Below are 23,384 nucleotides of genomic sequence, written 5' to 3' on the forward strand. Positions count from 1 at the left end.
GAGGAGGCTGAGGGAACACTCCACAAGGAAGGGTGTTCAAAAAAGGGTGAGAGGCTGCCCGCTCTGCTGGCAAGGGGTGACATAACTCGGCTCCTGAGCCCCACAGGGGTGCCGCAGAAAGAATGCAGTGGGTCGATTGTTTTTGTATGCCACAACTGCAGCTAGAATTTTGTTAGCTAAAAATTGGAAAACACAAGAAATCCCAACAGTGGAGGAATGGCAGATGAAAATGATGGACTTTTCGGAGCTAGCCAACCTGACTGGAAGAGTCCGCGACCAGAAGGCGGAGGAGTACCAGAAGGAATGGATGAAATTTAAAGACTATATGATAAGATAACTTAATTGGAAAAATTTGCAAATATCAGATAGGCTTAGGATTGAAATATGTGATGTTAGAAAATAAATGTTTAAAGTTAAATGAAAAGAAAGAACGATGTTAAGTGATTAATTTGATGAGAAATTTGGTTTTGAAAAACTGTTACAAAGATATATACTGAAACTCAGCCAGAGGGATTAGAGGAAGTCACCTAACAATGTTATGAAGATTGGATTAAGTACAGCTGAGATTTATGTTTGTTTGTTTGTTTGTTTAAACATTTTGGAAAATCAATAAAAAAATTTGGGGGGAAAAAGAAAGAATGCAGTGGGTCAAGAGAGCCATGGACTCAAAAGGGTTGAAAAGCTCCGCCCTAAAGGCTCGTGACACAATTGCACAGCCAAACACAGGATTCGTGTTTTTCAAATATATTTTTAGCTGCTTTCTTCAAACAAGAAAGAAATAACTCTCACACGGGTTTGCACAGACGTTCTCAACCTCTTACTGAATACATAAACAAGGAGATTATTTGATGTTATCTGCAGAACCAAAGCAAAAGCGTTATCAGCTCGAGGGGTGCGAGGTAGAGAAGGGGTTCTTGAGGACATTACACACAGTCCAATTCTAAACTTCATTTCTCCAGAGTTAACCTCCTTGGATTCCAATTTCTAAGGGGGTCCCTGGCATTCTGACACGAAGGTAGGAGGATAATACTTAAAACATCTCAAAAGGCAGTGACGGAAGACAGAAATTTTGGTTTCTCTCTACAGTTTGAAAGGGCAAAATGGGGCTGAAGAAGTCAGAAAGGAAGGAGAAAGGAGCTGAACCCAGCAGGGTTGCCTTGTAGTGGAATTCAATAGCAGTTAGGGCCCACAAGCCCAAGACTTCTGTGTGCAAATCCCAAATCTGGAAGCAGGATGTGGGCAAGATCTTGTGTGCTGAGTATTTAGGGTTGTATCCAAGGCTGGTCCTACACGGTGCGGACCCACTGAAATTAGTGACTCTTAAGTTAGTAGTGTCACTGGGCCTTCTTTGAGTCGGACAGGATACACCCCTTAACCCCTGCATTGAAGCCCAGCTTTACCCAAAGTGCCCTGGTACCCTCCAGATGTTTAGGGACTACAATTCCCATCAGCAACAGCCAGCAGGGGCAACAGTAGAGGATGACTGGAATTGTAGTCCAAAACGCCTAGAAGATGCCAGGTTGGGGAAAGGTTTTTCTAGCCCATGGGTAGGCAAACTAAGGCCCGGGGGCTGGATCCGGCCCAATCGCCTTCTAAATCCAGCCTGTGAATGGTTCGAGAATCAGCCTGTTTTTACATTAGTAGAATGTGTCCTTTTATTTAAAATGCATCTCTGGGTTATTTATGGGGCCTGCCTGGTGTTCTTACATGAGCAGAATGTGTGCTTTTATTTAAAATGCATCCCTGGGTTATATGTGGGGCATAGGAATTCATTCATTCCCCCCCCAAAAAAAAATTAATAATAATATATACTCCGGCCTCCCACAAGGTCTGAGGGACAGTGGAGTGGCCCCCGGCTGAAAAAGTTTGCTGACCCCTGTTCTAACCTTTACCCAACCTTTTATGACAAACACGCCCTCTACCGAGCATACGTTTAACATCAGGCAATTGAAAAGCACTCTTCCCCACCCCACGAAATCACTAACCAGAAAGGTACAGAGGGTTCACAGCTGCCTGCCCCTGGCCAGGAACACACGGGAGCTGGTTGTGGTGATGCAGCCACACCCTTTGGGGAGCCCCTCCAGGAATTCTGCACGTGCTCTTTATCCTTCAGAGATCGCTGTGGCATTCAGGTGGGGCTAATAACGGTGTGTGAGGGGATTTTTGTCTTCGTTTTTTTTATGGTACATATTCTTGTGTTTTTATATTGCAAACCGCCCTGTGATCATAGAATCATGGAAGGAAACCCTGGGGGTCATTGAATCCAAACCCCGGCAATGCAGGAAACAAGAGGCTCAAACCCACAACCCTGGGATTAAGAGTCTTATGCTCTACCGACTGAACTATGACCTTCGGATAAAAGGCAGTATAGAATCTAAGGAATAATAAGCCATTCTCCGATATTAACCTTGCTCTGACTCCTTGTCCCCACCCACAACCCACAACTTTCCACCCCTGCAGGATTCCTTCATACGCCCTCCGGGCTCCCCGAATCGGCTTGCACCCCATCAGCCCCTCTGGGAGACCCGGGCAACAGGCGATGCACCCGCCGGTGAGAGTCCAAGTGCCCCTTCTTGCCAAAGCAGCGCCCGCAGTCCACACACTCGTAGGGCCTCTCGCCCGTGTGCAGCCTCTGGTGCTCCATGAGGTGCGTGCTTTGGGTGTAGCTCTTCCCGCAGTCGCCGCAGACGTAGGGGCGCTCGTGGGTGTGTACCCGCCGGTGGCGCGACAGGTTGGAGCTGCGCCCAAAGGCCTTGCCGCAGTCCCCGCAGGCGTAGGGTCGCTCGCCACTGTGCACCCGCCCGTGGGCCAGCAGGTCGGAGCTCTGCCCAAAGGTCTGCCCGCACACCTCGCACTTGTAGGCCTGCTGAGCTGTAGGGAGGTGCGATCGGCGGTGCCGGGCCAGCGTGGCGGCCTCAGCGAAGGATTTGCCGCAGAAGCTGCAGACGTAGGGCCGCTCGCCGCGGTGCGTGGCCCCATGCTGCTCCAGGTCGGCCAGGTCCACAAAGCGCTTCCCGCACTCCCCGCAGCGGTGGGGCCGCACGCTGCCTTCGGCGTGGGTGACGTAGTGGCGGGCCAGGTCGGGGCGGCGGGCAAAGCGGCGGCCGCACAGCGAGCAGGCGAAAGGGCGCTCGCCCAGGTGGTTCCTGCGGTGCTGCAGGAGGTTGGAGCTGGTGCTGAACTGGCGGCCGCAGTCGGGGCAGCTGTACGGCTTCTCCCCTGTGTGTGTCCGGAGGTGCTGGACGAGGGTGGGCCGGCCGGCGAAGGCTTTGCCGCAGTACTGGCAGGAGAAGGGGCGCTGCCCTGAGTGGACCTGGCGGTGGTTGGCTAGGGCCGAGTTCTGCCGGAAGGTCTGGCCGCACTCGGCACAGCGGTACGGCCGCTCCTCGGTGTGGATGCGCCGGTGCTGATTCAAGGTGGTGCGGTGCCCGAATGCCTGGCCGCAGTCAGGGCAGGAAAATGGCCGCCCGTTGACGTGGATCAGCTGGTGCTTGGTCAGGACGGAGAGGTCGGCGTAGGCCTTGCCGCACTCCCCGCACACATAGGGCCTCTCGCTCGTGTGCAGGGCCCGCTGGTGGCGGACGAGGGCCGAGCGGACTCCGAAGGCCTTGCCGCACTCGCCGCAGACGTACGGGCGCTCGCCCCGGTGGGCCCGGAGGTGGCGGACGAGGGCCGAGGACTGCCGGAAGCGCCGCCCGCACTCTGTGCAAGCGTACGGGAGCTCTCCGGTGTGGATAAGGCAGTGGCGGACGAGGGCAGAATGGCTGGCCAAGCTGCGGCCGCACTCGCTGCAGATGTGGCGAGGCTTGGAAGGCCGCTGCTCGGCTACCAGCGCCTGCACTGGGACAGCCCAGCCGCTGAACGCCTCCTCGTCGGAGCCGTTCCCAGAAAGAGAGCCCTGCTGAGAGTGGATTTCTTCCTGCTCCTCGCCACTGGATCCCTCCCTGGCCAGAGAACCCTCCTGGTAAACGACGGCCTCCGATTGCCCCGCAAGGTCCACTCCCCCCAGGTGAGCTGCTCCCCAGCAAGGGATCTCTTCGGACTCCTCCCCATTGGATCCCTCAGCTTCAAGGGTCATCTCAGATTCAACCCCAAGAGAGGATGCACCCTCATAACCAACGGTCCCAGTTTCCTCCTCAGAATCCTCCCTTCCCAGAGCTGCCTCTGGACACAGAAGCAGTTGGGCTTCATCGCCACTTTCTCTGTGGTAAGCTATTTGCTCAGATTCTTCTGCAGCAAACTCATCATCCGGCAGAGACCCCTCTGGATAGACAAACACCTCTGTGTCTTCCCCAATCTCCCCTATGACTTCCTCCACCTGGGCAGAGGGCTCCTCGACATCCTCTAAGTCAGACACGCACCCAACATCTCCTTGCTCCTCAACGAAGACCACGGAGCTGCTCTCAGAGGCTTCCTCCTGATCACGGTCTCCACGATCGTCCAAGCTACCTTCCAGCCACGGCAGGTTCTCCCACTTGGCTTGGCTGTTCCTCACCCGGAGCTCCTCCTTGGAGGACACTCTCGAAAAGCAAGCTTCCTCTGTGGACAGAGAGCGTGTTCCCTGAAACCTCGGCTGACGGCGATCCATTTCTTGCTGGGGATGGTTCTCTTCATCCTCAGTTACAATCCCAGTTCGTCCTGGAGGGAGGGGGGAGAGAGAGAGAGAGATAAGCACAGCTCAGGAATACAGTGGTACCTCGGGTTACAGATGCTTCAGGTTACAGACTCTGCTACCCCAGAAATAGTACCTCAGGTTAAGAACTTTGCTTCAAGATGAGAACAGAAATCGCACAGTGGCAGCGAGAGGCCCCATTAGCTTCAGGTTAAGAACGGACCTCCGGAACGAATTAAGTTCGTAACCCGAGGTACCACTGTACTAAAATACATTAAAGTCTTCCTAAGCAGTTGCACTATGCAATTCCCTCACAACAGGGTAAGTACAGAGTCCTCACTCATCAGGAATTTGGGGATGGGCTTCTAGATCAGAGGCTGAGGTTTGCTGCCCTCACGCTCAGCTTGTTGGTTTTCTGGGAATCATCTATCTGACCATCACCAAAAACAGGATAACTGATTTGATGGACCACTGCTCTGATCTAGCAGGGCTCTCCTTTCTGCAACGAGCTTAGCTAACTTTGAGTACAAATACACCTATTACTGTGGTTCTGTGCAGTGAGATTGATGGGTGATCAAGCACTTGACAAATGGCCTGGATCTATTATCCTCAGTGGTGCCAGCCTTTGGAATGCAGCACCCACCAGCATTCGGAGGGGCAGGCAGAAAAATGTGGGGGTTTTTGCAGTTTGAGTGTGGGCAGAGGAAGAACTGTGTGTTGACTGAAGGTGAAGGAAAACTTTCTTTATTCAAGAACCTGAGATCAAAGACTGTGGTACTTGTTTTAATGAACCTGCTTGCAAAATGCACTGTTTGCATAACCTTAAGCAAAACAGACACCCAAAAGGTGAGACACTATAAACCTCCAGTACTCTCTTCTCTTGTGCAAAGGAAATTAAAACTGCTATACTCACTTAACTGAGAGTAAGACCAACTATAAAATCAGTAAGGTTCACTTCCAAGTATAGGATTGCACTGTTAAGTCCTGTACAGCTATCTTTGCTTGGGGGAAACAGGGCAAAATTACCAGTGGGAGCCACAACAAAATGTTGCAGTTTAGGAGCATACTTTTCCAGTGTGTGAGTCAAACCAGCCAGGCCATCATTTCCTATGCTCCATTCCGTTTCCCCTCACTTGGTTTTCTCCCTCCCTCATTGAATCATAGAGCTGGAAGGAATCTCAGCCAGCATTCTGTGGCCATTTAGCACACTCAATCCTTACTGAGCTATTTCCCACACCTTAGGCTTCTTTTTAATGTACTTTTACAAACTTGGGGGGGAGGTGTTCATCCAAACCTGCTGATATTTCCCCTGTTCTGAGTTGTTCTTTTGACTTCAATAAGCAATAGCAATCAAAGTCAGCACTTGCAGGGGGAGAAGAATCAGTGGTGCTGTTTCCTCAGACTTCCAACATGCACAGCTCCTCACATTATCCTGCAAATAGGCAGGAACCCCCTCAATCTCACACACAAAGACCATGCAAAGAACCTTGCAGGATCAAACAAAGCACCCACGTAGTCTTGCACCCAGTTCCCCACACTGGACAAGATCTTACTGGGAAGCCCAGAAGCAAGAGATGGGCAATGATACATGCAAATGCAAACAAACACACCATCATTTGCCTCCTGCCAACTCATATTCGGAGGTGAGGTTACAGGGAACCAGGCAGAGGGCCTTCTCGGTAGTGACGCCTGTCCTGTGGAACGCCCTCCCATCAGATGTCAAAGAAATAAACAACAATCTGACTTTTAGAAGACCTCTGAAGGCAGCCCTGTTTAGGGAAGTTTTTAATGTTTGATGTTTTATTGTATTTAATTTTTTTATTCTGTTGAGAGCCGCCCAGAGTGGCTGGGGATGGGTGGGGTATAAATTTATCATCATCATCATCATTATTATTATTATTCAGAGGTATCCTACGCCCAAACAAGCCCATTCAGCAATGGCTACCTCTCTTTCTCTAATCCCAACAGCAACTACTGAACTGACATTCTGGGAGCTGTAGATTGTTAGCGATGCTGAGCGTTATCTGGAGATCCCTGTACCTGAGCTACAATTCCCACCCAGGGCAGTTTAACGACCAATCCATCTCCCGGGAGCTCTGGAAATTGCAGCTTTGGGAGGGGAACAGGGGCCTCCTATCAACTTTCAGCACCTTAACAAACTACATCTCCCAGGAGCCTTTTGGGGAAAGCCATGACTACTTAAATTGGTATCTCAGGGCTTGAAAGGTATGTTGGGGATGTGGCCCAACACCTCCCTTTGTTCTCAAATTAGCTTGCACAGCTGAATGCAGCTATCCTCCTTGGGGCAGCCTAGCTTGCATCCTTCCATAGCATTAGAATGTTTGTATTGTATGCTCGTTTTGTGTCTATTTTAAGATATCTTCTTGTTTAATAAAGTTTATTTTTTTAAAAAAGGAATGCAAAAAAAAAAGGATGGGTACCCAATAGATGGAAAGCACACGTCAAAAGCCTTGTCACCCCAAAATGCAAATCCATAGCACACAAGAGACCATCTATAACGAAACAGCAAAACACTCGTACACAACGGACTCCCTATACCACAGCTTTAAAGTAATTCTGGCATTATTATTATTCTTTGCATTAAACCAATCCGAAATTCAACATTTGGAAAACCTCCCCAAATATGGTGAAAACCATTTTGGAGGCGAGCTTCCAGAACGATTTAACTCCTCCCCGAGGTATTTTGCTACCCATGCCTTGTTTTATTTGCAATTAAGGTCGTATGGATAAAATAAAAGACTCATTAACCATAACGGGATTGGGATTCATATAAAGAACACAGACCCGTTATTTTTTAAAATTAAAAAAAAACAAACCATTTAACCTTTCGCTAAAATCTTCGCCGTTCACGAATTCTCACGATAGCACTTACCCAACTCGGTTTCAAATCCATCCCATCTTTCGGAATAAATGCAACGAAAAAGAAAAGGGAAAGTGACGGAGAAGTAGGTTTTTTTATTTTTATTTTTTCAAAGTAAGAGATCCAAAACCATCAGCACCCAAACCGAGATGGAAATAGCCAGCTTCTTCTGTGGAGTCCGTTTCCTTTGCAAGGGAGCCTGGGAAACGAAATGGTAAAAAGAGCATTCTGGGAGTTGTAGTTTCCTTTTTAACCTCCCCCCCCTTAAAGAAACAAGCTATTTTATCATTCGTTACATTTATTAACTGCATTTTTTAAAAAAAATCTTTATTGAATGTTCAAAAAGTACATAATTATATAGGCACTAAACATGGTAAGATGTAAATAAAAGAGAGAAAAACAAAAACAAAAACAGCACCAGTGTAGAAGGGAAAATAAGGAGGGAAAGGGGGAAAACCCCAAACTATAAGTTGTTATTGTACTTTACCACATCTTAACCTATGACAGTATTTGTAAGAATGGGTTCCAATTAATTGCATTTTTTAATTTTAATTTTCCTATGCAGCGGGAAGTCATTTTTAGCCATTGCAAAAGATGAGACTGAAATAATAAAGATTTCTGAAACTTTTTTTTTTTAACCCACCATAGCTGCTTGCTTCCTTTATGCAGCAGCTCTGCAACCCTGAAGAGTTACAGCCCATCAGAATAGACAGCACTGACCAATGGTTTGGCTGCAGACTTCTCACAAAACTACAATTCCCAGAATCCCTTGCTGGGGAATCAGTAGGCTGGAAGTTGCTGCATGGTCGCTTGCAGAGCACCAAGTATCCTAGATTTCCCGTGGCTTCATGCCATCCCAGCTTTGTATTGCGGAACCTAGATTGTAACAGGTTTGTATGGAGAAAACACAGGAATATTCCTGTTCTGTACATCCCTGGGCATCTCCTGCTCTGAGCTTGTGTCCGCATCACAATGCAGGCCAGGCTCCTGAACCGCCTTCCGATTCTCTGCAGGGTGCAAGGCAGCCAAGCCTACTGGCTGAAGTGTATATAAATCAGAGCCTTTTCAGACATCTGAAGCCAGTCCTGTTTAGGGAAGTTTTTAATGTTTGATGTTTTATCGTGTTTTTAATATTCTGTTGGGAGCTGCCCAGCGTGGCTGGGGAGGCCTGGGGTATAAATAATACATTATTATTATTATTATTATTATTTGGTTGGACAGTGTTCTCAAAGCTACCAGCATGAGTTTGACCAAACTGCGGGAGGCAGTGGAAGACAGGAGTGCCTGGCGTGCTCTGGTCCAGGGGGTCACGAAGAGTCAGACACGACTAAACAACTAAACAACAACATCATCATCATCATCATTATTATTATTATTATTCTCTGTTTCCCCCAGTCTGTTCCTGAGATCTCCATAAAGCCTTTAAGCTGAATCACTGCCTCGGGTGAACTGCCGGGGATCTGTCACCTCAGCTGAATCGCCGCTGAAGACTTGTCGCCTTATCCACCTGGAATCACTGACCGCAGCCGCAAGGCCGGGCACACAAAGCAGATCTCATGGCCACCCAGAGCCACATCAAAATGGGACAGTCCCAAGGAAATGGGACTACTACACCACACGAATCGAGTTTTTCCTCGCAGTCAATCAGGTGATCTAGCCTGAACGGAAGTGGGTCACACTGTTCAGTGTGTGTGGACCTGCCATGTTCGAGATCACCCAGGGTCTATTAGCCCTGGCCCAGCTGACCAAGACTCCGTTTGACACAATAATGGAGAAGCTGAGGGCACACGTCGCTCCTCAGCTGTCAGAGATCGCCTGCCGGCATGCCTTCTACAGACAGGACCAGGCCCCAGGTGAATCCATAGGGGCCTTTGTTGCGGCCGGCCGCCTACCACTACAACTTCAGTGACCTGCACGTAATGCTCCATGACCGTCTTGTGTGCGGCCTGAGGGACAAGAAGCTACAATGGCGCCTTTTAGCCATGAAGGACCTGACCATCCAGGTTGCTCCGCCTCATGGCAGAGACAGCCGACAAGATGAGGAGAGGGGCTCGCCAAGCACACAGCCCATCTATGGCCCAGAAGGCCGAGGCTGTGCTCTCAGAGGTTATTGACAGTGAGGAAGGCGAGGAGGTCCCAAGACCGCGCACTGGCATCATGCCATTTCCGCAATGCCCAGTGCCAGGCATGTGGGAAGACCAGCCATATTGCACGCACCTGCCGAGCAAAGGAGCAGCTTGAACTCACATATACTTCAGTTCCAACTCTACAATTCTCTGATTCTGTGTGTTGCATTGTATGATATTTGCATTGACATTTAGCGTTTGTATGGCAATACAGTAAAAGGGTTTGGGTTGCAAAGGATCTTTCTCTGCTGCCATAATTTGAACTTTGAACACCACAGGATATCAGGTTTGGTCCAGCTCTCCATTCCCTACCCCGGTTCCAGCCTGATGAACAGCTCTGTGGAACTGAAAAGCTTGCACACCATTTCACATTTTGGTTGGGCCTAGTAAAGATTTTGGAATGCATAGCACTGGCCTGTGAGCAGATTAATTGGTTATAGTTACAAACCTTTGAAAGCAGACCTAGGAATAAGCCTCACTGAACATAGTAACTCTTGCTTCTGAGTAAACATGCATAGGCCTGGGCTGTAAACCAGCATACATCTATTTGCATGAGAGAGGAAAAATAGCTTTTTTCTCTTTTAATAAAGAGGTGGCATGGCTGCTGACTATGCTGTTATTTTTAAAACCAGGACAGAGGGTAGCTCTTTTGCCTTTCAAAATAGCTTTATGTCAATTAATCAACTAAAAACCACAGCCCTATTACAGTCATACCTCAGGATAAATACGCTTCAGGTTGAGCGCTTTCAGGTTGCGCTCCGCGGTGACCCGGAAGTAATGGAGCATGTTACTTCCAGGTTTCACTGCTCGCACATGCACAGGCGGTCAAAATGACGTCACACGCATGCGCAGAAGCGGCGAAACTCCACCCACACACAGGCGCGCTGTCGCGTCTTACGTTCTGTTTGAGATGCGAACGGGGCTCCAGAACGGATCCCATTCACATCCCGAGGTACCACCGTATATCAGTTAATCAACAACAAAAACAGCAGCCCTGGTATGTTTGTTTTTAATCTGTGCCCCCTTCACTTTTATATGCAAAACCGGAGGAAGTAATAATAACGCCAACACAAAACAATCTGAATAAACCAATCTTGAGTTTGTATTAGTCTCAGGGTTGATACATTCCTAGAATTACAGAGAAAATTCAGTGACAAACCACAGAATTGAATCCATCAAGGGGAGGGGAAAAACCATCCTTGGACAGGGAAGAGGTAAGGAATCTTTGCTACCACAACCCCTTCAAAACTAACAGTCGCAGACATAAATATATGGAGAGATTCCTAGAGAGTTATCATTTGGATGCTACAGGAGACATTTTCGGTGGGGGACGGGGAGATGAGATGTTCGCCCTGAGTTACAAAAGATGAGTGCTTAAGGCTACAATCCAGCACACACTTACTTAGGAGTACCCCCCCCCCTGAACAAAGCGGGGCTTACTTCTGAGTAGACAGGCCTAGGATTGCGCTGCTGGAAACAAAGAGGACAGCCCCAGCAAACAAGGCTGGGGAGGAAAGGAAGATGATGAGGCTGAAGGAAAGGGTGGAGGGAAACACAAGGAAAAGTATTGATTGAATTAACACTCAATTATATCCCGCTCAGGAGATGCAGAAAGCTTCCAGTGGTCTCTCTTCCAAGCCAGGGGCAGCTGAAGGTACATTTGACCAGCCTGCACTGGGCACCTCATTCTCCATGTCACAAAGGATTCTGGGACACGCCGTCTTCTGTTCTGCATCTGGGCTCTGCACGAGAAACCAAGGTTTGCATGCTGCTTCAGAGATGCCTTTTTAACCGGTCCACCTTCGGCAGCTACTAAGCCTGCCTGTACAATCGTGCAGGTCCCTGATGAAGCCACACGGAAGGCCCATTGCAGGAGATCTTTGCAGTGCTACAACAAGAAGCAACCCACACGTACAAACAACGGTTCAAATGGCGCCCGTCTTCATTGGAAGTTCAGAAAATAGCAAGAACGATGCAGCAAAGGATGCATCAGGATTGCTCCCTGCTTATCTAGAGTAGCCTCATTTAACCATAGAGGGAACAGGCCAGGAGCCTGCGTAGGTTCGACTCAAGTACATTGTGGGTTGAAGGATGAGGACAACACTGTGAACTATTGCTGTGGGTGGCTTAGAGGAGCTTCAGTCTCAATGAACGTGTAAACTGGCTAGTTCTATGTAGCAGCGGTGGGGAACCTCTGGTCCTCCAGATACTGCTGAACTACGTCTCCCATCAGCCCCAGTGTGAATGGCCAATAGTCCATGGGAGTCGTAGTCCCAACAGCATCTGGATAACCAAAGCTTCCCCACCCTTGCTCTACATTTTCCAAGGTGGGTCTTGTACACTGTGCTGGAATCTACCCATGTCACGGCTGGTCTCATTGTCCATGCTACTAAGCTCTCCATCTTACTATGGGTATCATGTGACCAGGAGTTCCACCTGACGCAAGCAGCCAATTTTTCTGCTTTGTCAAGGATCGCGCCTCAGCTCACTTGAATAGGTGAGGTAGATGCCAGCACCAGGGAAGAAGTTTAAAATCAAAGCTGTGCCAGGGTAAGGGAGATCTGTTTGTTTGCTTGCTTGCTTGCTTGCTTGCTTGCAGTGTATTAGGAAAAACCTAACAGCACATTCCTACTCCGAAGTGAGCCCCACTGAATTAAATGGGCCCTGCTCCCGTTTAAAGGAAGTCTAGAAACCCAGACAGATAGGCAGGGTATAAATAATAAATTATTATTATTACTATTATTATTATTATAGGATTGCAAACAGGTAAGAAAAGGATTCATAGCTATGAACAGCATTCAGAGATTCAGATGGGGCAAGTTAAGAGTCTGCTGCCATATATTTCCTGTGTCAGGGAATTCCACAGATTGTGTCTGTCTTTGAGGATTACTACTTTATCAACTCTACAGCACTTTCTATGGGCAAAGACCTCGACGTGGATTGGTGAGGTAGACGTTGGCACTGAATGACTGAGCAAACCTAAAATGTACAGGGACGGGGAGTATTTTTTTTTTTTGTTTTTAAATCTAACTAGGAACCCCCTCTCCCCACAGAAAAAGAAATACAACCAGTAGAAGTCAGAGATACATTGAGGGTGCAGAAATATGGAGAACCTGCTTTACTTAAGATGTGCCAAGTAGATCCTATCTCTTCACACATGTACACAGGAACCCATTTCTGATCATCAGTGTTTTCACCTGAAAGTAGACTGGGTGGAACAGTGGAAATGTGAGGTTAGAGGAAAGCTGGTGGGTGGGAGGAGACAGGCTGCCAACGAAATATCCTGGTTTACTTGATGCCATGTACTGGGAAGCAAGCATGTCATGGAAGGAGGAAGCAAACTCACATTCAAAGACCTAAAACCACCCTCAGCATCCTGCTAAGTGTGGTCAGAACAGAGAAGCAACCACAAGTGGCAAGCAGGAGTAGACACAGAACGTACCCCAATGAGCCATTCCAGTATGTTGTATTTTCAGGTGATTTAAAAAACAAAACAAAAAAACCTCCTATCTCACCTTATTTCACAAAGTCTGTCTGCATTGGAATAGCTCTTATAGGAAATACCCCCCAAAAAAATTGCAGGGGGAGAAAGATGGACTTTGGAAACTAGCCCTCCCACTAGATACAGAAACACAGAGAGAAACCGTTCCACTTTTTGTACAAGGCCACCTGCTGTCAGCTCCTGGCTAATTCCATGTTTTAAAGGGGGGGGGGGACTAAGCTGAAGCTATCAAGGTGTTGCTAGGACTTCAATTCCCATCAGCCCCAGCAGGCATGGTCAGGAATGATGGGAGCTGTAGTCCAGCAACATCCGGAGGACCACAAGCTTAGCTACCCTTCAAAGAGACTTGAGCTCATCTGATTCAGAGGGAAAACCAGGGATGAACGAAGGGAAAAATACCTGAAAAGGAGGAAGAGCCACTGTGTATTTTGCTGGTAAAGAACCTCGAGGGTTTCCCCAACTTGCATTGTTTGCTGCAGCACCTCCCGTTTCGATTCTGCGCATCTGCACAGACCCCCCACCCTAATAATAATAATAATAATGTCCGTAGTATCTTCTCTCCATCGAGGGCATGTCTCCAACCCTGGGCAGACTGAGTTGCCCCAGTTTACCCCTATGTACACCCCCACCCTCAGCTTTGACCATCGAACAGGGGGTGGGGAGCGTGACAGAAGACAGAGCATCACAGGTCACACCTGCCTGGTACTGACCAAATTCCACCGAGACAATCCCCCAGGGCTTCAGGGCTGCTCTGCCGTGTGGTTCTGGAGGTGCTGCAGCAATATCGAGCTGTTGCGGGAGATCTTCCCAGGCTCAGAGTGCCCAAAGTATCTGCCCTTCTCCTGCTGCCCATGGCGCTGGCCCAGCACTCCCGCGGCACCCGAGGCTTTCCCCAAATCAAGGTGGAAGTAGGGCTCCGTGGTCTGCAAAGGGTCGCCTAAACTCTGCTTCCCGTCCCCACCACGATCCTTTGGCCGCAGCGATGCACCCCTTTTAGAGACGTGGTTTTCCCTCCGCAAAAGGACAGCCGAGATCTCTGTGAAGCTCTCCCCGAATTCCAGGGGGCTCCCGGGGTCCCTCTCCTTGCCGCGATTGTTTCTCGGTGGTGGCGTCTGCCGCACGGCCCTGGCTTTCTCTACCGTGTGTTCCATCTGGTGCCGGATCAGAGCCACCCTCTCCGGGAAGCCCTTCCCGCACTCGGGACACTTCAGCAGCCGCCCCTTCGTGTGGCTGGCCTGGTGGCATGACAAGCCACCGGCGTCCGCAAAGCTCTGCTCGCAGTCGTGGCACTTGTAGGGCTTGGTGCTCGGGCGGTGGATGAGGGCAGCCATTTCGGTGGAGACCGGAGGAGGTCTGTCGGCGGAAGAAGCTCTCTTCTGCAGCGGAGCAGCAACCAAGCTGTCTTTAAGCGAGCTGTCACCCAGGGGGCCCAGACCAGGCTCTTCTTCGGGTGGGGTTTGTGAGGCGAGAGCTGAGCTGTCCTGGAGGCCCAGCCCACCCGAAGACGCCTCCTCTTCTTCAGGGATGCTCTCAGGTGTGACACCGTCCAGAGTCTGAGCTTTTGGGTGGATTCTCTGGTGCAAAGTAGGCCTCAAGGGGTCGCTAAAGGGCTGTTTGTCCAGTGGGACACTCTTGTGGGGGCTGGACACCACTTTTTCATCGGAGGGCTGGTCACCAGAGAATATTTTCTGGGCTGTGGTAAAACTTGTGTCAGCAGGCTCCTCCATGGGATCGCTCAGTTGAGTTACAAGATCTGAGTCGGCCCGAGGAGATTCTCTGGATTCAAGACGTCCGTGCATTTCGTCCCCCAAGCTCTTCTGGTGGAGCAAGAGGCCTTCACAGTCCTCAAAGGCCTGGCCACACTCCAGACACTTCTCGCAGACATGTTCCCCCCGGTGCCGAGTGAGGGCCAAAAGGCCCTCAAAGCTCTGCTCGCACTGGGGACATTTGTACAAATCCTCTTCCATGTGGGTCATCTGATGGTGGGAGAGGGCTGCGCCATCGGCAAAGGCCTGTCCACACTTGGAGCAGGCGTGAGGCCTCCGCCGGTGGCTCTGCTGATGGTACTCCAAGGCCGAACTATCCTTGCAGCCTTCCCCACGCTCCAGACAGCCCCACGACGCTTCCCCCTCCTGACGCGGCACGAGAGCCGTCCCGACAGCAAAGCTCTCCCTGGAATCCACACGCACCGGCGTCTTCGGGGATCCTGGGCCAAACAGGAGCTCAGAGTCCTCCTTGCACCTCCCGCTCTCCTCGTGCTCCTCGAGTGCCTGGCTGTCAACAAAGCTCTCTCCGCACGCCCCGCAGATGTGCAGTGAGTGTGCTTCTTGGTGCTGCACCAGGGCCAAGCGGTCCTTGCAGTTCTGACCGCAGACGCCACATATCCAAGATTCATGGTTCTCCTGATGGCAGGCTAAGGCGCCGGAGTCCCCAAAGCTCCTCCCACATTCAGTACAGATGTAAGACGTGTGGCTTTCCTGGTGCTGTGCTAACTTGGCGCCATCTTGGAAGCTCTCCCCGCATATGTTGCAGACGAGGGGGACGTGGCCCTTCTGGTGCTGCACGAGTCCGGCTGCATCTTTGCACTCCGGCCCGCACATGGTGCAAGTGGCGCCGCTCTCCGGGTGCGATGCCGGCGCATGGCTTTCCCCACAGGTTTCCCCCAGGCCCTCTGGCTCTCTGGCACCTCCTTTGCCGCTGCATTTCCCGTCCTCCTGTTGCTGGTGGCGCTGCAGCTCCTTCTCCTGGGCGAAGCGCCGCCCACAGCCATGGCAGACGTGGGGCCGCTCCTCCATGTGGATGCGCTGGTGGGTGATGAGGTTGGAGCTCTGGGAGAAGCGCCGCCCGCACTCCTCGCAGTGGTAGGGCCGCTCGCCCGTGTGCGTCCGCCGGTGCTGCGTGAGGTGGGAGCTGCGGACGAAGGCCTTGCCGCAGTCGGGGCAGGCGTAGGGCTTCTCGCCCGTGTGGATGCGCTGGTGGCGGATGAGGGTGGAGCTCATGCCGAAGCACTTGCCGCAGTCAGCGCAGCGGTAGGGCTTCTCCCCCCGGTGGATGCGCGAGTGCAGCGTGAGGTTGGAGGCCAGCGAGAAGCTCTGCCCGCACTCCCCGCAGGCGTAGGGGCGGCTCTCGCTGTGGCAGCGCCGGTGCCGCTCCAGCGCCGAGCTGAGCCCAAAGGTCTTGCCGCAGTCAGCGCAGCGGTACGGCTCCACCCCCATGTGCAGGCGCTGGTGCTTGACCAGGGTGGCACCGTGGCCGAAGCGCTTGCCGCACTCCTGGCACTGGTAAGGCTTCTCGCCCGAGTGTGTCCGCTGGTGCTGGATGAGCTCCGAGCTCTGGATGAAAGTCTTGCCGCAGTCGTTGCAGCGGAAAGGCTTCTCCCCGGCGTGGATCTTGCGGTGCTTGACCAGGTTGGCACTCTGGGTGAAGCCCTTGCCACACTCGTCGCACTTGAAGGGGCGTTCGCCCGTGTGCGTGATCTGGTGTTGGATGAGGTCCGAGGAGCGGTAGAAGCTTTTTGGGCACTCTGGGCAGCGATAGGGCTTCTCCCCCGTGTGGCTGCGCTGGTGTTTGATGAGGTTGGTGCTCTGGGAGAAGGCCTTGCCGCACTCCCGGCACACATAAGGCTTCTCCCCGGTGTGGGTCCGCTGGTGCTGGGCCAGGTTGGAGCTCCAGGAAAAGGCCTTGCCGCAGTCGCCGCAGACGTAGGGCTTCTCGCCCGTGTGTGTCCGCCGGTGCTGCACCAGGTGGGAGCTCTGGGTGAAGGACTTGCCACAGTCGGTGCACGTGTTGGGGCGCTCGCCCGTGTGGATGCGCCGGTGGCGCACCAGCTTCGACCACTGGCTGAACGCTTTCCCGCACTCGCCGCAGGGGTATGGGCGCTCCCCCTTCCCGCGTTGCGGAGGGGCCGCAGCGGGCGAGTCGTCATCCCTGACGCGGCGTCCGGACTCCATACATAAAATGCCCTCTTCTTCTTCCTCCTCCTCCTCCTCCTCCACCTCCTTCAAGGGCTCCATCTTCTCAGCATCACCTGGCAAAGAGGCAACGAAGGAAGAAGGAATCAGAAACGGGGAGGTCTCAAATAACCTGGAACGGGCAGAAACTTTAATCTGCCAGAGCTCAGCTGTGCAAAAGTTTGGGATGCCATCCACACAGGATTCCCTTCAACATACAAAGCAGCCTCAAGAGTACAGTCCCATCTAAAGGTAAAAAAGGTAAAGGTAAAAAAGGTAAAAGGTAAAGGACCCCTGGAAGGTTAAGACCAGTCAAAGGTGACTATGGGGTTGAGGTGCTTATCTCGCTTTCAGGCCGAGGGAGCCGGCGTTTGTCCACAGACAGCTTTCCAGGTCATGTGGCCAGCAGGACTAAACCGCTTCTGGCACAATGGGACCCCGTGATGGAAACCAGAGTGCATGGAAATGCCGTTTACTTTCCCGCTGCAGCAGTACCTATTTATCTACGTGCACTTTGACGTGCGTTCGAACTACTAGGTTGGCAGGAGCTGGGACAGAGCAACGGGACCTCACTCTGTCGTAGGGATTTGAACCACCAACCTTCCGATCGGTAAGCCTAAGTGGCTCAGTGGTTTAGACCACAGCACCACCCGCGTCCCTACAAGCCCATCTATCCCATTTCTAGCCACCCTGGAACTGAGCTTGTTCCCCAGTACCGTTCTGTTTTGGGGAGACCCCGTGAACTTGGTTCTGCATCAGCTCGAGCGTTTAACTAATCACCCATTTGGAATCTAGGAAGGGTATTTACCTCCCTAGACCAGACAAGTTATTAAACCGGGAAGCTTTCGTTTTATCTTCTACTTGTTGCATGCTAATTAATACCTCCCACACAGACTGGCTGCCCCTATGGAGCTTCCTAGACACACACAAACACACCAACCGGCTGGGCTTTTGGATCCCGTCAGTGCTTCATGCACTTGAGTTAATGATGGATGTTGCTGTTTAATTCATCAAGTCATTCGTCGCCATTTAATGCGCTGCCTTTAATTAATATGTCTTTTGGTTGTAAAGCACTTGAAACGTTCTAAATGTTGTTGCTCTTAAATGAACACAGATTCTACAACCCCCCATCATCCCTGACCATTGGCCCTGCTGGCCGGGGCTGATGGCATTTGGAGTCCAAGAAAATCCGGAGGGCTACAGGCTCCCCATCCTTGATCCATAAGTGAGGTTAGAGAGCCTGATGGAAGTGGGAGCTGCAGGAAGTCACAATTTGTTGACTTTTGAGGAAAGGGAAGATTTCACAAGAGTGAAATCCTAGAATTCAAGAAACAACCTGGGAAGAAAAGGGGGGTGTGGCGGGGGAAATCTAAACCTTTGGAAGGAGAGGAGGAAATACGCATTGCAATGGATATGGATGGGAGAGAGAGATGGGTCTTGAGCCCTCCAATCCCAGATGAATGGCATGAGAGGGCTGGTGGTGTGGACCTTATATCCCCTCTTTTCAAGACAAGAATTCCGCTTTCATCTTTCCCACCTGGTTGGGTGATTCTCAGGGTCTCCCCTTCCTCCAAAGTTCCAGGTCCGTCAGGATCGCTTGCCTCCTTTGTTCCATCCATGTGGGGTGCTGCGGCAAGAGCATTTTCTAGGGGACCTGCAGACCCAAGAGTGAAAAACAGGCTAAGTCCATGCGCCTTACCCGAGATGTTGAAAAATCTCCTTTCTATCAGGGTCAACAGCGCTAAGCCATATCAGTCGCTTTCAGGCCGTGTGCTGGGGAATCCTGCGGTTCCTCTACTTAATAGGAGATCAATACCAGTGAAAGGCAGCTCGCTGATGCCAATCATCCCCTGATCACAGAGAGCTGCAAGCAAACTAGAGTGTTTGGAACTCGCTCCTGCAGGAAGCATTGATGGCCAACTTGAGATGGCTTTTAAAGAGGATTAGACAAATTCACCGAGAAGGTTATTAAGAGCTGGTACAGTGGTGCCCCGCAAGACAAATGCCTCGCAAAACGAAAAACGCGCAAGACGAAAGGGTTTTTCGGTTTTTGCATCGCTTCGCTAGACGATTTTCCCTATGGGCTTGCTTTGCAAGACGAAACGTCTTGCGAGTTCTTGCGAGTTTGTTTCCTTTTTCTTAAAGCCGCTAAGCCGCTAATAGCCGTGCTTCGCAAGACGAAAAAACCGCAAGACGAAGAGACTCGCGGAACGGATTAATTTTGTCTTGCGAGGCACCACTGTAGCCATGATGAGCTATGCCCATAAGCAGGACGTAGTTGCACTCTCCCCATAAACAGGACGTAATTGCACTCTCCCCATAAGCAGGACATAATTGCACTTTCCCCATAAGCAGGACGTAATTGCACACTCCCACCTGAAATTCTGGCAGCAAACGCCCACTTGAGAGAGGGCCAAGTCCAGATACAAAGTCCTCACTCCCTGGTTCCTTAGCAAGCGCCATGTGCTCTTAATTTACGCTGCCCTCATGATGGGGACTTGCCTCAATTCGCAAAGGGGGGGAAGTGGGGAAAAGAGAAAATAATAATAATCAATTTAACTCAGGGAAGTGGGCAGATTCCAAACGGGTTGCAAGTACAGTGTTACCTCAGATTACATACTTAATTCATTCATTCCGGAGGTCCATTCTTAACCTGAAACTGTTCTTAACCTGAAGCACCACTTTAGCTAATGGGGCCTCCTGCTGCTGCTGCGCTGCCGGAGAACAATTTCTGTTCTCATCCTGAAGCAAAGTTCTTCACCCAAGGTAATATTTCTGGGTTAGCGAAGTCTGTAACCTGAAGCATATGTAACCTGAAGTGTATGTAACCCGAGGTACCACTGTATGAAGTGCGTACAAACAGACACTATAGCGCTGAAGGTGAAGGCCACATCCACACAATACATTTAAAGCACTGCTGTACCACTTTAAACAGTCCCCACGCCCATACCCCGAATCCTGGGAACTGTCATTTGTTAAGGATGCTGACAATTGATAGGGGACCCCTATTCCCCCTCACAGAGACGCAATTCATTTTGAGTCAGACTCTTAGTTCATTAGCACGAGTGGGGTGCATGGTTTATTCTGGCCCAGGCAGTTCTGCAGGGCCCCAAGCCAAGGTCTTGCCCAGCCCTGCTAGATTCCCCATCCCCACACACAAGATCTCTTGCAACTGGCAATGCCAGCCATTGAGCCTGGGACCACGCCTGCATGCAAAACACTCGCTTTGCCACTGAGCAGTGGGCAGCTGGCTGAGCCAGAGATCGGCTGCATCTTAACCGCTCGTCCTGGCAGATCTTGCTCCTTACTCAGGAATAAGTCCCATTGGACACGGTGGCACTTCCCTCTGCGTAAACAAAGTTTAGGATTGTGCTGCACAGGTTTACCTCAGCTAAAGAGTTGTGCAATGGGCTTCGCAAACATCCAAAGAGCTCCCTTTCTTTCTTTTTTAATTAAAAAAAACAAGGAGCCTGTGGCCCACTGGACATTGCTGAATTAATTTTGGCTGACCACACGGGCTATCCCTGTATATACTCTGAAAAGCACTGGTCACTGACTTTTACTGCTGATCTTATGTCAATGCAAAACTTGTTAATGAAAACTACTATCCACACAAACCTGCCCGAGTTCTGAGATCTTCAGGGGAGACCCATCTCTCGGTTCCGTCACGCTCACAGGCAGCAGGGCCTTCTCGGTGGCTGCTTCCAGACTTTGGAACTCCCTTCCTAGAGAAGTTAGACTGGCTTCCTCCTTGTCCTTCTGTCAGCAGGTGAAGGCTTTCTTGCTCCAACAAGTGTTCGGGAACCGACTGCTTTTAATAAGGGGGCCAGTGCCGTGCTGTTTTTGTTGCAACTGTCTGTATGCTTTTAATATATCTAAGAGAGAAAGAGTTTTAATTATACTGATGTTTAATTGTTTTTCATGATTTTTTTCCGTACGTTTTTAGCTGTTCTTATTTTATCTGTATCCCATGCAGAGTCCCTGCCAGGGAAAGTGGCAGGGTATAAATAAATATAACGATTATTATTATTATTTGGGGAAAGCAACAGAAGAATTGTACAAGAAGGATCAGTGGTCTATACAGAGTTAGGGGGTTAATAGATGATGATTCACAGCTAAGGAGCAGAAAAGGTTGTGTCCCTTCTTTTGGCATGGGACAACCCAGGTTTTAGCACCCCACACTGTGGTTCTCTGTCCACAACTGCTTCAGAAAACACACACACACAAACGCTCCTCACCCGCTATATTTCACAAAGCTTAATGCAGAATAAACGGCACTTCCCCTTGTTCTCATGGTTAGAATCAACAACGCAGATCAGGAACGCTTCTTCATCTGCTTCAATGTGCCTTGCCGAGCAAATACGAAAATCCCTCTCTCAGGCTGCAATCCTATGCACGCGTACTTTGGAGTAAACCGCGCTGGAACCCAAGGGCTAGGATCGCGTCGCTAACTCCCCTCCCCAGGCTACGACAAGGAGATCGAAGTGATCTGAAGTACAACGCTGCCGATCTCCCGGTGCCAGCGCACTAAATAATGACTTATGTTTTGATCATTTGCAAAAAAAAAAAAAAAATCCCTGCATCTGGCCTGTCCACACAACCGCCAACGCCAACCCCGGTCTCTTTTGTTTGCAAAATAAAAAATTAAAAAATAAAAATGCACCCATTTCCCAGTTCTTGCAAAGACACCCTAAAACTCACCATCGCAGCTGCCGCTGCTTCAGAGGTCTGCAGCTCTGGGGAGATCTTGCCCCCCACGGGGACCCCCCCTCCCCATAAGGCCAGGGGAGCCCCCCGCCCCCAGCTCCCTGTGCACTGCAGTAACCCTGTCTCCGCTCACCAGCCACCAGGGCTCAGGGTGACTGGGAGGGAGCGAGTCAGAGGAAGTTCCCTCCTCTGCACGGTCCCCCTCTTCCGCCGCTTGCAGGCAGGGAATGGAAAGGAGGAGGCATTCTCTATGGTGGTTAACCATTTCCATTTAAAGAGGCAGCTGGCCGGGGCTCCTGGCTAGCTTTCTGGGACGGAGCAGGCTCAGGGAGGAATCGCTTGGCTGCAGCTCCGGGAAGGCGCATTGCGCCCTCGTGGGCGCATTCGATTTCCAAGGAGCGCAGTGGATTTGGGGAACTAGGATTCCCAGATCATCTCGGCGCTCCTCTGCAAAGCGGTCCAGAGCAGTAAGCACCGGGAACCAAGATGCCCCGACCCCCTTCCTCTTTTTTGTATATAAATTTTAATAATTTTTCCGATTTACAATTTAAGATACTCATTTTCCTTAAAACAAAAAAAAAATTCCTTCCAGTAGCACCTTAAAGACCAACTAAGTTAGTTCTTGGTATGAGCTTTCGTGTGCATGCACACTTCTTCAGATACACTGAAACAGAAGTTGCCAGATCCTTCTATATAGTGAGAAGGTGGGGAGGGGTATCTGTAACATTTTCCTTAAGACATCAATGACTTCCCTTCTTCTCTTTCCATGGTTCATTCTACATATCATAAATCCCTGCGTATTTTACAAAAACTATACCATTCAATATTCCATTATTGCACCTATCAAAACTGATTTACACTGTTGAATTTATCTTAATGCTGCCAGCGTTTTCAGCTATACACAATTATTTCCCATATATTCAATAAACGTTATCCAATCTTCTTTGAGCGTATGTTCTTCTTGTTCTCTTATTCTATGTGTTAAGTCTGTGGGTTGTGCATATTTCTTCTTTTTACAGATGCAAAGGACTCGTTTACAAAGCTTTAATACCTCCTGGGGCGAGATATTTAATTTGTGGTCCTTCTTTCCCATCTGGCTGGAGAAAGCTGCTCCTGTTGGATTTCTGGCTGCCGTGGGGAATTTGGGAGGGTGGGAGGTGGCAGCCGTATTGTGGGAAAGGGCAAGAGGTTGAAAGCTGGTCAGCACCAGAGAGAGAGAGAGAGAGAGAGAGAGAGAGAGAGAGAGAGAGAGAGAGAGAGAGAGACTCCTAAGGGTGTGGAAGCAGTTTGTGGTTCTTCTTGGAATTAGCACGGTGTTTCCCCAGGCTAATGAAGAAATTATTTTTTAATCAAGCAATCAGACCAACACAAGCGCTCCTTGAGTGCGTTTAAATTGTTTAATTAGCCGGTAGGCAGCCTTGCTTGCTCACTGTAGTCAGGCAGGTTGATTTAAGGAAAGCGATGACAGCCGGGATTTCCCAGACCAAAAGACAAAATTCACAGATTTCCTTTAAACATCCCTTCGCCCTGTTCCATGTGCAAAATGAAGACTTCACATGCACAAAGCAGGGTCTTTATTGCAGTTGCCCCCAAGATTTGGGAAGTT

At 50.3% G+C, this 23,384-nt stretch overlaps 2 protein-coding genes across 4 annotated transcripts; both read right to left on the reverse strand.

The window, feature by feature from the left end:
* Nucleotides 1–728: 728 nt before the first annotated feature.
* LOC310748406 (uncharacterized protein) lies at nt 729–7,704 on the reverse strand. 2 transcript variants are annotated; one of them, XR_014541318.1, is made up of 3 exons: nt 7,506–7,704; nt 1,762–4,638; nt 729–1,690 (listed from the first exon to the last, which is right to left on the reverse strand). XR_014541318.1 is itself a non-coding variant. In XM_083584177.1 (2 exons), the coding sequence occupies exon 2, from the start codon at nt 4,586–4,588 to the stop codon at nt 2,468–2,470; it is 2,121 nt and encodes a 706-aa protein (XP_083440303.1). In that variant the 5' UTR covers nt 4,589–4,638; nt 7,506–7,704; the 3' UTR covers nt 729–2,467. The 2 variants fall into 2 exon arrangements, 1 of the variants encoding a protein (XP_083440303.1); XM_083584177.1 differs by having other exon boundaries at nt 729–4,638.
* Nucleotides 7,705–10,697: 2,993 nt separating this feature from the next.
* On the reverse strand, nt 10,698–21,950 carry ZNF629 (zinc finger protein 629). Of its 2 annotated transcripts, XM_083584147.1 has the most exons (4): nt 21,773–21,950; nt 20,690–20,946; nt 18,609–18,725; nt 10,698–17,148 (listed from the first exon to the last, which is right to left on the reverse strand). In XM_083584147.1, exons 3-4 carry the CDS (start codon nt 18,688–18,690, stop codon nt 13,862–13,864), a joined length of 3,369 nt encoding a protein of 1,122 aa, XP_083440273.1. In that variant the 5' UTR covers nt 18,691–18,725; nt 20,690–20,946; nt 21,773–21,950; the 3' UTR covers nt 10,698–13,861. The 2 variants fall into 2 exon arrangements, with proteins under 2 accessions (XP_083440273.1, XP_083440274.1); XM_083584148.1 differs by lacking the exon at nt 20,690–20,946.
* Between the last annotated feature and the right edge of the window lie 1,434 nt (nt 21,951–23,384).

This window comes from Podarcis filfolensis (assembly GCF_964270895.1).
Source record: "Podarcis filfolensis genome assembly, chromosome: 13".
In the NCBI taxonomy this organism is placed as follows: domain Eukaryota; kingdom Metazoa; phylum Chordata; class Lepidosauria; order Squamata; family Lacertidae; genus Podarcis; species Podarcis filfolensis.

Excerpts from the sequence above, each read along its gene's own strand:
- ZNF629 (XM_083584148.1), bottom strand. The coding sequence starts at position 18,690 with ATGGATGGAACAAAGGAGGCAAGCGATCCTGACGGACCTGGAACTTTG. Across the intron at positions 17,149-18,608 it reads CCTGAGAATCACCCAACCAG|GTGATGCTGAGAAGATGGAG; the intron begins GTGGGAAAGATG and ends CCTCTTTGCCAG.
- LOC310748406 (XM_083584177.1), bottom strand. The coding sequence starts at position 4,588 with ATGGATCGCCGTCAGCCGAGGTTTCAGGGAACACGCTCTCTGTCCACA.